At 41.4% G+C, this 12,794-nt stretch overlaps 1 protein-coding gene across 2 annotated transcripts in view; it reads left to right on the plus strand.

Annotated features, from left to right (window-relative positions):
• Nucleotides 1–12,794, plus strand: part of GLI3 (GLI family zinc finger 3) — a 276,948-nt gene that overhangs the window by 194,330 nt on the left and 69,824 nt on the right. For both annotated transcript variants that reach the window (XM_058570605.1, XM_058570608.1), the window contains exon 7: nucleotides 134–335. In XM_058570605.1, the coding sequence (XP_058426588.1) occupies nucleotides 134–335 (202 nt within the window). The remainder of the gene's footprint in view (nucleotides 1–133; nucleotides 336–12,794) is intronic.

The following is a 12,794-nucleotide window of genomic DNA, read 5'->3' on the forward strand; positions in this document are numbered from 1 at the left end:
GGGAGGAGAGGTACTTGTCATCGCAAGTTGCCGGCTTCTTATCCTTCACTTCTCCCACGCAGGCAAGTAGCAATAAATAACGGGTACCGAGTGCAACCACAGGTAATCAGGTTCTGTTTTGTTTATGTAACAGGCACCAGATTCCCCAGCCCCCGGCTGTCAGCCAGGCCGAGCCGAAAACGTACACTGTCCATATCACCACTGTCTGATCATAGCTTTGACCTTCAGACCATGATAAGGACGTCTCCCAACTCCTTGGTCACAATTCTCAATAATTCCCGCAGCAGCTCTTCAGCAAGTGGCTCCTATGGTCACTTATCTGCAAGTGCAATCAGGTAAGTATTTTCCTGAATCCATTATGTGTTTCTTTATTAAAACGTCAGCGCTCGACTGCACCTGCGTTTGCAGTCTTGACTACCTATGAGGAAGACTACAGCAGCATGATGTTGGGCCTGACCTGGGATGCAGGTCACATATCATTACAGTGAATTCCAGAGCCAATTATTGGCAGACTTCAGCCAGTAGCCCACATGGAGAAATAGTTATTTAGTTATGATGAAATCCGCTTCATAGAGACAGTGAGTATGGCAAATGTTTTCATGCAGGGCCCTCTTACTAATAATAGTTCTCGAGGGGGAAAGCTGACTTCATACCTGGTGGTGCAGCACATGCAAGAAGAGGAGCAGAAATCAAAAGACCAGGCATGGCATAATTCACAATTGTTACTGCTGGGGGAAAGGCATACGTTGGGGAGGAAGAAAGAAAAAGGTGACATGAGGGTTTTTAGTCTAATGGAAATAAATGCGGATGACTTTCCCAGGAAATCCAGCAAAAGAAGATTTGCTTGTTTTCCTATTAAGTATTTTTAGCTTAATTTGAAAGATCTCTATTTTGACCGACCTCCTTTGCTGTACAGTGGAATCATTTTGGCACTTTTTTTGGTGAAGTGCATTGTGTCTGTGCTTGTGTGTGAGGTACAAACACAGACTTCTGTAAACATGCTTAATATAAAATATTTCTCCCTGCTAATGATCAAACTTGGGCTGATGTCAGTAAGTAGGGAATAAAAGTAAGCCAATTTATGAATTTTAGGTATGTTTACACTGCTTTTATCAGCTAATCACTTATTGTTTTGAACTGTGCTAGTTAACAAATGGTTATTTTAGACATAGAATTAGATATTACTCTAATTAATTAATTAAGCAACTTTAGCTCTCATTTCCCCCAAGTTTTTCATCAATAATTTAAGAATTCAGTCACTAACAATCATTTTGAACTGTAGTTTTGCAAACCGTGGATGATTCCTAGCTTTAAAAGTACATATTAAAGGCTATTTTCACTAGCCTTGCTTTGAATCATTGAGGATTTGTCTACTGGTGTGTTTCTATAAATGGACAGTAGCTTTAGTTGTTAATTGATGGGTTTTCCATGATGGATATACATATTACGGAAAAAAAAAGTGCTAGCAGTAGTAACATACCATGTTTACTAGAAATGATAAATACCTTTTTTTCATACAGTTTTAATTTTTTTCTTGGTCAATTATCAGCAGTGCTTTTTGGCAGGCAAGTTAGTGTTTAAATATCATAAATCCCCATTTTGATGTGATGTCATTTTCTTCTGTGTTTCTTTGTTCTTTTAATATGGTCAATAAAGTGTGGAAACATCAAGCAAAGCAAATAACTCAACTTACATGGTAGCAGTCAGTGCATAGAGAGGAGTCCTGAGGTGTTTTCTGGATTAGGTGCTGGGGTCACAAGTGTAGGTTTTGGAGTTGGGCATATCTGTAGTGGGATTCCAGCTTTGCACCAGCTGTGCAAACCTGACTTGCCTGCCAGCTCTCTGAAGTTCAGTCTTCACCTTTGTAAACTACAGACACGACACCCGCTCTATTGGAAAGGGGCACGTTATATTAAAACTGGCTTGGATCTGCAGTGTCAGGATGAAAACCCCTACCCATGGGCAGAGCCTCAGGATAACTGACCCTGGATGGTCCATCCAGAAGATGAGCTACCACCAGCCCGGCCATGCTGCTGCCCCGTGATCATCCTGGACTACCTCTGAGGAAGTGGATCCGTCTCAGAACCGCGGCCTGGCTGTTCTACACTCCTGGCAAATGTTCCTGGGGTCACAGACTGCCATTGACCATATCTCAGTTTGCTAGAATTATATGATTATCATGTGGCTTGACTAAAAGGCATAGCATCAAAGTAGTAGAAATGTGGCGCACAATGATGTTCACACAGAATCGCTTTGTGAGCATTCCTTTCTCTTGCTTCTCCTTAACTTTTCTTCCGTCTTGCTCTCTGCCCAGCTATCTTGATTTTTTATAGCATCTAAAGGACTTAGATTAGAGTATGGTGCACAAATGGTCACAGTTCTGTCTTTCTTTTTCTTACCCCAGCATCTTCACTGCCTTCTTGATCTCCTTACCTTTGCCCAAGTAATCTAGTACCAGTACTTGAGAGACCGTCAGTATCCTGACTTGAAATAATCATTTTCCACTGCCTCCAAGGAGCTACAGCTGACCCTGTTATTGTCAGTAGAGCTGGAAGAAGAGGTTCCCGTTAAAGACTAGTCCGGTTCCAGGAGACTCTGCTGTAGTCAGGTGACCGGGCCGTCATGCACTCATGTTCTTCCTTGCCTTCGGCTCCTTTCCATTCCGTCTTCTCTCTTGGAGGTGACCTCTCATTCTTCAGTACACGTCCACTGTGCATTAGGGTAAGACTCAGCTTTTAAGGCATATAAGGTAATACAGATAACCCAAGATGAGATCAGCTTGCCATGTAATATAATAATTAGAATAATTATCATTGGCACCACTTGCCAGACCTTTAGCTGGAGAAATGTTAGTGCTTTGCCTGCCCTATTCTAAGTTTCATTTTGTGAAATCTGGAAACTGACTTGAGGGATAACCAGTAAGTGATAGGACCAGTGGATGACAGGGAAAGGGAAGAAGTATGGAAGAGTTCTAAAAAGGGGAGCTGACTTTCTCAAGAGTGAAAGACATAAGAGCGAATGTGGACTTCGCATGCCTTTAAGCTCTGCTGTGTACCAAGGAACATGGCAGACATGAGGCATACTCATTGTTTTCGTCTCACAGGGATTTTGGAAAGTGTAGTGTTATTCTTGTTTTACACGTCAGCACAGGGGGTCTTTGCAAGAGGAGGTTGGCAAAGGTCGTGCCTGGTGCATATCAGTGCCAGCACTCCAATCCCTGGCTTTTTAATTTACCCCAAACACATTTGACTTTCACACTTACGTGTTTTCTAATACCTAATCTGCTTCCTGTATTGGCAGTGCATGTACTGATGGTGTCAGCTAAGTTTCTAAAGGTGTTATTCAGTCTCTAATGACACACATTCAGTTTTCTAAAAAGCGCTGTAGCATCTTCTTCACATTCATGTCCCAGTTCGGATGTGATTCTCCAAGAGGCTGAGAATAACATTGACCACTATCTGAAATTCCCGTATTTACTTGCTCATCTGGTGCTTTGCTGTCTGCTTCTCTCCACTACAACGCAGTGCCAGAAGGTTGAGGGCTGTTATGTCTTGTTCATGCCTGCACACCCTACCCTACAGCATCTGTGCCCTGTCACTTTGACACCACTCAACAAATATTTCTTGAATGAATAAATGAAAGAGCTCTTTAATGAGTAATTAGAATTCTAATCACCCTCTTTATTAAAGGAAGTTTCTACATGGTAGATGAATAATTCTGGTTTTCAGAAAGTTACAGTCTATATGAATAGTATATTATATGTCCGTAAGTTGATAAACACGTAGAGATAGAGACAGAGGGATGGATGCAAAATAAAGGGATAAAAGAGCAAATGGTTATGTTAAGTTTGTGTATAGTTCTGTGTTTTTCTATTTACTTAATAATTCAGATGGCTATAAAAATACCATATAAAGCAAATATTTGTTCACAAAAGCCCATCAGCATATTAAAACATAGTGCTTGATTATGTCTAACTTTTTCAAACATATTGTCCAAATCTTTCACAAATCTTTTTTTATATCATAACTAAAGTGATAATTCCAAAACATAACTCCATACGCTTAGAAAGGATGTTGTGAAATATTTACTGTCTCAAGAAGCTTTAACTTCTCCATCATCCTGAAGAGTCCCATCTAAGACCAGATGATTCAAATTTATCAAATACAGGCTGTAACCCCCACTCTATTTGCTTACGGCTCACATTATAAATATTCAGTTAATGCCATTGTCTTAGAAATACTTTTACCTCTGCTAATACCTTCCTCTAGAGATTGAACCACCATTGGAAGAGAAGGTGTTTCAAATGACCCTCATCTTCCTGTAGTCTTCTGGCAAATGTAAATGGAATGAAGAAATGAGTAAACCACTCATTTCTAACCCACTAGTTGCAGCTTTCTCCCTTCAGTTTAATGGCTAAAATGAAGATGGTTTCATATCCTCAGTAGCTTTAGGTCTGGATAGCCAGGACAGATATCTCATGAAGGCGAGAGTTGAGTGCCGAGAGCCACACCTTCACCAGTCAGTGCAGGTTTCTGTTGCCAGCACTGACAAGCTCTGCCTGGTGACCAGAGAGCCGGTGGTGTTTCCCGCTTCATGCAGCATCAGCCTCTCTGACAGCAGGCCCCCGAGTTCAAGTAAGGGTGTATCTGGCAGGTCCGTTGACACTTCCTGAGGTGGGGTAGGAACTAGCTCAGCCTCCACAGCAACTTGGCTCTCTGCTGTTGCCTGCTGGGAGTACACTCTTTGTCTGTGTCAGAGAAACAACGCAAAAATGAGTTGGGTGGGAAACTTTGTAGAATAGCTGAATACAGTGCCAAATGACCAGTGTCCTTAAAACTCTTTGATTGCATCTTCTCAAAATTATGAGACAAGTTTCTCTTCTCCCAGGATCAGTGAAAGTCATTAATACTAACTAAAAAAGATAGTTTTCATTTAGTCCCAGATGTGGTCGTTGGTTTTGTATAGTACTTCATTTAATCAGTTACTCATTCGTTCCCCAAATATTTAACTGTATATTCAACTATGTGCTAGTCACTGTGTTAGGCATGGGGGCTACAAAAATGAATGGAAGAGACATGACCCTCGCCCTTGCAGAACTCACAGGAGGGAAAAGCCTCCAATCAGATACGAATGAATGAGTGGAGCAGGGGAAGCGCTGGGATGGGGAGAGTTTGGGTGTTGAGCGGCTGTCTGTCAGCAGCCCAGGGCACCAGATGGCAGTACACATGGGAAGGTGAGTCGATGCACAAGGTTGGAGGTGGGTAGGGGCCAGGTTATGCACGGTGGTCGTGGACCGCTGATCCTAGAACTACAGGATGCCTTCAAGGCTCCCAGTGAGGCTACATTGTTTTAGGGATGAAGGATCTGATGCTCAGGAAGGTTAGTGAGCTGAATCGGGGGCACTCCACTACCTACATGGCAGATCGTGGTGGGTCTGACTCTGAAATTCCTCTTTCTGTTTCCCAGGCCTTACTTCCTTCTCTCCAGTGGGAGACGTGACTGAAAGGATTGGTAGGAAATGCCATTTATAACAGGGAAATAATATCTGAGGATATTTTTTAAAAATTGATTATGCTTATATTAATATATGATGTTCTAACCATGTCTACATGGCTGACCAGTTACATGATTTGGGGGCTTCGAGCCAAATCTCATTGGAGAGTGTGTTACTGCTATTCATGTTCACAGAGGTCTTGTTTGTTTGGTTGTGTGATGGCAAGTAGCTTTTTTTTTTTTTTTTTTTTTTTGTGATGAAGATCAGCCCTGAGCTAACATCTGATGCCAATCCTCCTCTTTTTTGCTGAGGAAGATTGGCCCTGGGCTAACATCTGTGCCTATCTTCCTCTACTTTGTATGGGACACCACCACAGCATGGCTTGACAAGCAGTGCGTCAGTGTGCGCCCGGGATGCGAACCTGCGAACCCTCGGGCTGCCGGGCTGCTGGAGTGGAGCGTGCGTACTTAACTGCTGCGCCGCTGAGCCAGCCCCGCAAGTAGCTTTTAAAGCCTTTTAGAACACTTTGATCATATAAAGCCTAGTGTATTTTTGTCCAAAGCATTATTCAAAGAGTGTATATGCCTCAATATAGACGTTAGGATGATACTAACTCATTTTGTGAGTGTGCCAATCTTCGTTTGTTGTGAGTGTGTGAATCTTTGTTTTTGTGCTCATTACTTGTTCTGAGGCTGCTGGGTTTTCCAATAAACTTGCCCTGGGAGCTTTTATGGATGGAAGCAGAAGCTTTATTTTTCTCCTTTCAAGTGGAAGCACGTGCATGCATGTGTGTCACTTTACCTACCATATACAAATAATAATAGCTGTTGGCCTGTTCTCTGCAAAACTGGAAAGAATTGTTCTTACTTGGAATGGCAGCTAATGTGCAGGAGATCTCATAGGTGTAACCAGAAAGTGGATGACCTCCTTAGTACAACAGCCTTAAAGTAGCCACAAAGTTGTTTTGATTGTAATGCCTCCTTCTCCTCCTTCCTCTGTGTCTTCTTGAAGTCAGTTTCTCAAATTGTGAGGCCTTCATGTTATCGCTATGGTGACAGTTGCCTGATTTTACCTGCAATTCTGGTTTCCTGAGCAAGATTTGGGAGAGATGGGATACTAGAAAGTAAATATCATTATTGCATTCTTCAGCATATAGAAAACTGGGTTTATTGCAGCATAAAGTTTCTTAATCCCAATGCCCTGACCTAAAGTAATACATCATAAAAAGTATCATATGAGTTTCTTTTAAGGGTGTTTTAAAAATTCATATCTGAATGAATTTAATAACCAGGGCAATGGAAAAAAATATAAGTGTTTATAGGTAGTTTGCATTGGTTTTACATTTAAAACAAGACATTTCCTAAGAATCCAAAGGTGCCGTATGTTCTTGACTCTTCACATTGGGTAAGAGATGGTGCTGCCTTTGTGATTCTGGTTTATTCTTTAGTCAGTCTTGGGCCTGTCCCGCTCCGAGCTGGGCCCTCTAGGTCATGGAGGGATTCCAGAGGTGAACCTGGAAACCAATGAGCCTTTCTGCTGAAGCAAAAGTAAATAAAATGTGTAGAGTTTTACTCAGTTACCCACAATCTCCCTCCTCCTTTGCCTGCATATACTGTGCATGAACACAGAGGAACCCTGGCTCTGCGATTCAGTGGAAATGAGATGTCCCATGGCAACTCTAAGGACAAACTATTATTTTAGAGAGGATGAAAAGACCATGTGGATTGAAGTCATTAAACAATAAAATAGAATCTTTTACTTTCAAGTGTGCTGGGTAATCCAGACTCTTGACATCTTTCTTATATTTCCTTAATTTTTTCTTCATTTTTATTTAAAAACAGATCTCTTCCAATATTAGAATCAACTCTCTTTCCCTTCCAGTATAAGGGACGGCAGTAAGCTGAGTTATGCTGCTTTATGTGTTGCACCATTAAGTTATTCAGCTTATCCCCCACACTCTGACCCCATCAAATATAGAATTCCTGAGGTGTTTTTAAAACACATTGTGGGCTTGTCTTATAGACTATTTTAATTGGGTTTTATGCATTTGACTTGAATATTTATGACTTTGACATGCCTGTATGTATAGGAGGGTTGAATAAATGTTTAATGAATGATTTTCTACAATATGAACTTTTAGTGTCCTCACTTATGTATTATTCCAGGAATTAAATATGAATTTGATTTACAGATTGATCACAAGGGTTTCTATACAAATGTTGATTCGTGTCACTCCCTTGGTGTGAAAAAATGTTTGTTTTGAAAGTCTAATATGATTATGAATTTCAAAGTTTTAGGTATTGATTATAATTAATATATAGCTTTCCAGTTACAAATAATTTTATTCTTTGGAAATATAAATGGGATATGTAGAAAGCTTGTGAAATTAATGAATGATGTAGTGTCTGGATTTTATGACATTTATTTTAGTTATTTCACATCCTTCCTTCTTTTATCCCCAATTTTAATCAAATTGGGGATAGTCGCTGAGATTCTCAGGCAGAAGATTTCCAGATAAGTGAGGTGTGACTGTGCTATTTACTGAAATATTGAGAAACAAGGCCCAGTTTGCAAAATTTGACCACATTTTGCAAAAGAGTATTGACAAAACTTGACCTCTGATTTTTGGTAGAGAATAAATACATCAAAACTTTCTTAAAGATTCAGACTTTGGGAATTTTAATTTTAAATGTTTGGAAAATAGAAGAACTGGTTCCCACTCAGACAGCAGTTTGTTGATCACTTTTAACTCAGCTCAGAGCTGAACATAAGGTGGAAGTGACCGTGGGGAGTTATCCTTATTCAGACGTGCTCAGAACACTGTCCCTGGGGCACTGCGTGCAGTGGAATGCTTCTTTAGGGTATTTTATAAAACAGAAAATTCAGTAAACATAAATCTGCTCTGATGGATAGAAATTATATTTGATGGATGAAGACGCTGCGTATATTATAGTCAGGGATCTAAAATCCACATTTTTCTCATTTTCTGTTCTTTAAAGACTAAAGGGCAAATTAACATTTGAATTAATTTATTCTGGCATTATAACCGTTGTCCTAGAATAGTGTTTCCCAAAGTGTTTTGCGAAGAACACTAGTCTCTAGATGCTCTTCCAGATCCTGCTGCAAACTGTACCTGGGGCGGGACACTTGGAATGTGCATTCGCATATTAACAGTTGCACGGGCCCCCGCGCTGTATTCCTCAGATTTTTATGATCTTGGCACTTCTTTTTCTTTTCCTCCGTAACACTTGCTCTTGGACCATTATCTCAGGAGGGCTGTGACCGTGTGAGTGCATTGCTTGGGAAGATCTGGGCCATCTAACACTTTATTTCTACTGATCTTATTGACTAAATATAGATTAACAGTCATAAGTCACATTCTCATAAATGTTTGTGTTTTTTTTTAATTACCTTATCTTTCAGGTAGTCATTTAGAAAAGAAGTGAAAGCTATAAAAATAGTTTTTTTAATTATACTTTATTAAATGTTGAGTGAAGAGAATTCAAAAATCAGAATGTAAAATTAGTCTCTCTTCAAGTGATCCATGGGAAAGAAAAGGAGGAGCAGAAATGTGAGGGCTGGGGGTAAGAAAGCTCACGTAGAGCAAATTTTAGACTAGACCGTGTCCATCTTGAGAGGAGACAGAAGAGATTTATAAAAATTTTCAACAATATCAATTCTTTATATATCGGGGAAATTATTGCATGAACTATTTAGGAAGTTTTTTTTCAGGTTTTCTAAAGGTAGGGTTTACTTTTGTGTGTGTGTGTGTGCTGAGGAAGATTAGCCCTGAGCTAACATCTGTGCTAGCCTTCCCCTGCTTTATATGTGGGAGGTCGCCACAGCATAGATGACAATTGGTATAGGTCCACGCCTGGGATCTGAACCCGAGAACCTGGGCTGCCAAAGTGGAGCACGCAACCTTAACCACTACACCATGAGGCTGGCCCCAGTAGGGTTTACTTTTTTAAAAAAATTCCAGCCTCTGTAATCAGCAAGGTCTGTGCTCAGCTACTGAAGTACTACAGAAAGATGCGAGTCTAGTCACGAGCTTTGTTCATCCTGTTTTACAGGCCAAGTTGTAGTTTTCAGAGGAAAGTATGTTCTTCTTTGAAGTGACTATTCTGAGTGTGGGAGGCAGAATAATAGCCCCCAAAGATGTCCACGTCTTAAGCCCTAGAACCCGTGAACATGTTATCTTACATGGCAAAAGGAATTTTGTAGCTATGATTAAGTTAAGGATTTTGAGATGAGGACATCATCCTGGATTATTCAGGTGGCCCTAATGTAATCACAAGGGTCCTTATAAGAGGGGGGCAAGGAGTTCAGAGTTAGAGAGTCAGAGAAGGTCAGAGTGATGTGGGGCCACAAGCCAAAGATGTGGGCAGCCTCTAGAGACTGGGAGAGGCAAGAAGCCTAGAGACTCCAGAACACAGCCTTCCCACCCATTTGAGACTTCTGACCTCCAGGACTACAAGGTATAAATATGTGTTGTGGGGCTGGCCCTGTGGCTTAGCGGTTAAGTGTGCGCGCTCCGCTGCTGGCGGCCCGGGTTTCGATCCCGGACGCGCACCGATGCACTGCTTGTCCAGCCATGCTGAGGCGGCGTCCCACATACAGCAACTAGAAGGATGTGCAACTATGACATACAACTATCTACTGGGGCTTTGGGGAGAAAAAGGTGAAAAAAAAAAGGAGGAGAATGGGCAATAGATGTTAGCTCAGGCCCGGTCTTCCTCAGCAAAAAGAGGAGGATTGGCATGGATGTTAGCTCAGGGCCAATCTTCCTTACAAAAAAAAAAAGAAAAGAAGTATGTGTTGTTTTAAGCCACTAAGTTTGTGGTTATTTATCATAGCGGTAACAGGAAACTAATATACTGAGGAAGCAATTCAGTCATTCATTGACTCAATATTGAGTGTCTGCTCTGTGCCAGGCAGTGTTCCAGGCACAGTGGGTCAGCGGGGATCAAGACAGACTAGGACCCAGATTACCTGGACCTTCCGTTCTAAAGGGAGAGAATATGATTTCAGGGAGTGCCGAGTGCTGAGGTGAGAATGAAATTGTCAAACAATAGAGAATGATTGGATGAGGAGCTGCAGAGGGGCCTCATTTTGAGGGGGCATCAGTCTCAGAAGGCTTCTCTGTCTGAGGAGGTGACATTTTAGCTGAGACTTGAGTGACAAAAAGGAAGCAGCCATCTTGAGCTCTGGAAGGACACAGAGTGACTCTCCTGTCTCACAAGGCAGAGCTTCTTAGGATGACGGCCCCGCCACCACTTAGAGTCAGAGAGCAGGAGGGGGTGGCTCGGATCCCCTGATCCCCCACTGGTGGGAAGTCTCTGGAGGCTCTTTGCATGCTGGTGGGAGGAGGGTGTTCTTTCTGGGCTTCTTGAGATGCACATGCAATGCCCAGTCATCACTCATCCTCTGCTTCTTCCTTACAAAACTTCGTCGATGACTTCGCAGGCTCTTCTGAGAGCAAGAGGGGCCTTGGCTCCCAAATTCCTTCACTGATGCTGTGACAGAGCCAAGGACTTTTACTTCTGTCATCAGATTCTGAATAGGCTTTGCAATGGGGAGTAAGCAGCCTGCCTGCCTGCAGCACCTTGAGGAGCCAACAGCAGTGCTCTCTCCTCTGGGCAGAGACAAGGCCCCCTTATGTGGCACGCCATCGCCCAGCTCTTTGCAAGCGAAGGAGAGTGTTTCTGTTGCTGGCTCCTTATGAATAAGCAGTGAGGGCTGCAAATCACTCGTGCATTCTATATGTTCTCATATCCCTTGGAATCTAATTGTTGACGTGGATTTTAGAGAATGTTTATTCCTGTCACCTGGTTTTACCAGCAAAAAAAGCAGCCCTGAAAGGGCACATTACCCAAATGTGTTGAAAGCTTTCCCAGCCCCTTCCTGTGTCTGCTGAGGTCAGAGAGAATGCACCTGAGGACGGCGGCCTGCAGCGGGAATGCTCGACCTCGCTTTTGTCTTCTCTCCTACTTCTTTTTAAAAGTAAAAATGGACCTACCCTGTCCAGCTATTAACATATGGAAATTGCTTATATATACAACTGAGGGCGTTTTCTGCCTTGTAAAATGTTTACTTTAATGGTCTTGATTCTTAATTAGGTCCTGACTTTTTGAGCCCCCAAATATTGTACCTCCCAGATTTAGAAGTGTAAATGACCCTGGGGGACCCCCTCTCAACCCTACCTGATCATGCAGGCTCGGGAAACATGGGAAAGTTGCATGGAGGTGCCTGCAAAGTCTGTGTCACATTGTTAAATATATATGTATTGGGATCTTTTTGTTTTTTGTTTTTTTAATGAATAGAGTAAGGTAGTTACACTTAGTAATACCCATTCACCAAAAGGAAAGGGGGAGGGGGATGGGTTAAATCATTGTGTTTTTTGATGAATGGCTTGTACACTGAAAAATAAATTGGACAAACTGGCATGGAGCTCGGTGAACATGAAATCAGCTATTAGAAGAAAGCTTGTGAACAAATTCTGAGGCAGATATGCATCTTTTGATTAATGCCCTATCAATCATCCACACAGCTACCTTAGCTAAGTCTCGCTGTAATCATTCATGGTTGCTTTCGGAAACACTGGCAGAAACTATAGCGCTGCAGAAACGGAATATTAGTACTGATTTCGCCCTAACTTACTGTGAACAATGACTGTTTTCACCATGTTTCTGCTTCCCTTTTATTAAAGAAATACAATACAGAATGAAAGGAGAGTTCCTCCAAGCCTGGTGAAATTCTCCAAGGGTATTCTTAATGATATTCAGTCTTAAATGGGCAAGCTATTGTAATGCAAGTTTGTCTGTAGGAATAACAGTAATGTAATCCCATTGAAGCCGCCTTTTATGGATTGTAGTCAAATAGGCAAAATGTGGAGTCACGTTAATGAACAGAGTATATCTTCAGAATTATTACTTAAAGTTGTTGAAATGGTTTGAATTTTGTTATTGTAATTATTATATTCTCAGTTAATGCGCTTAACAGCAATAGTAATTAACCCACCAGATTGGAAATTTGCATGAATTCTACCTTTGACATTACAAGGAACCCTGATTCTTTCTGGGTATTACACAGCAGAATGGGGGAAATATATATATATTTTTTTTCCCCTGATTATTTTTTAAGAAAGAAATTTTCATGAATGCAATTATAGTTTTTCATGCATTTTTAAGCCATTGGCAAATTCCTCAAGAGCACTTCATTCTTTTAAGAGGATTTGATTCCTAAACTAGGCTGGCACAAAGAACCATTTGGCACTGCCTACTTGACAAGAAATCTTTGG

This window comes from Diceros bicornis, chromosome 3 (genome assembly GCF_020826845.1).
Source record: "Diceros bicornis minor isolate mBicDic1 chromosome 3, mDicBic1.mat.cur, whole genome shotgun sequence".
In the NCBI taxonomy this organism is placed as follows: Eukaryota; Metazoa; Chordata; class Mammalia; order Perissodactyla; family Rhinocerotidae; genus Diceros; species Diceros bicornis.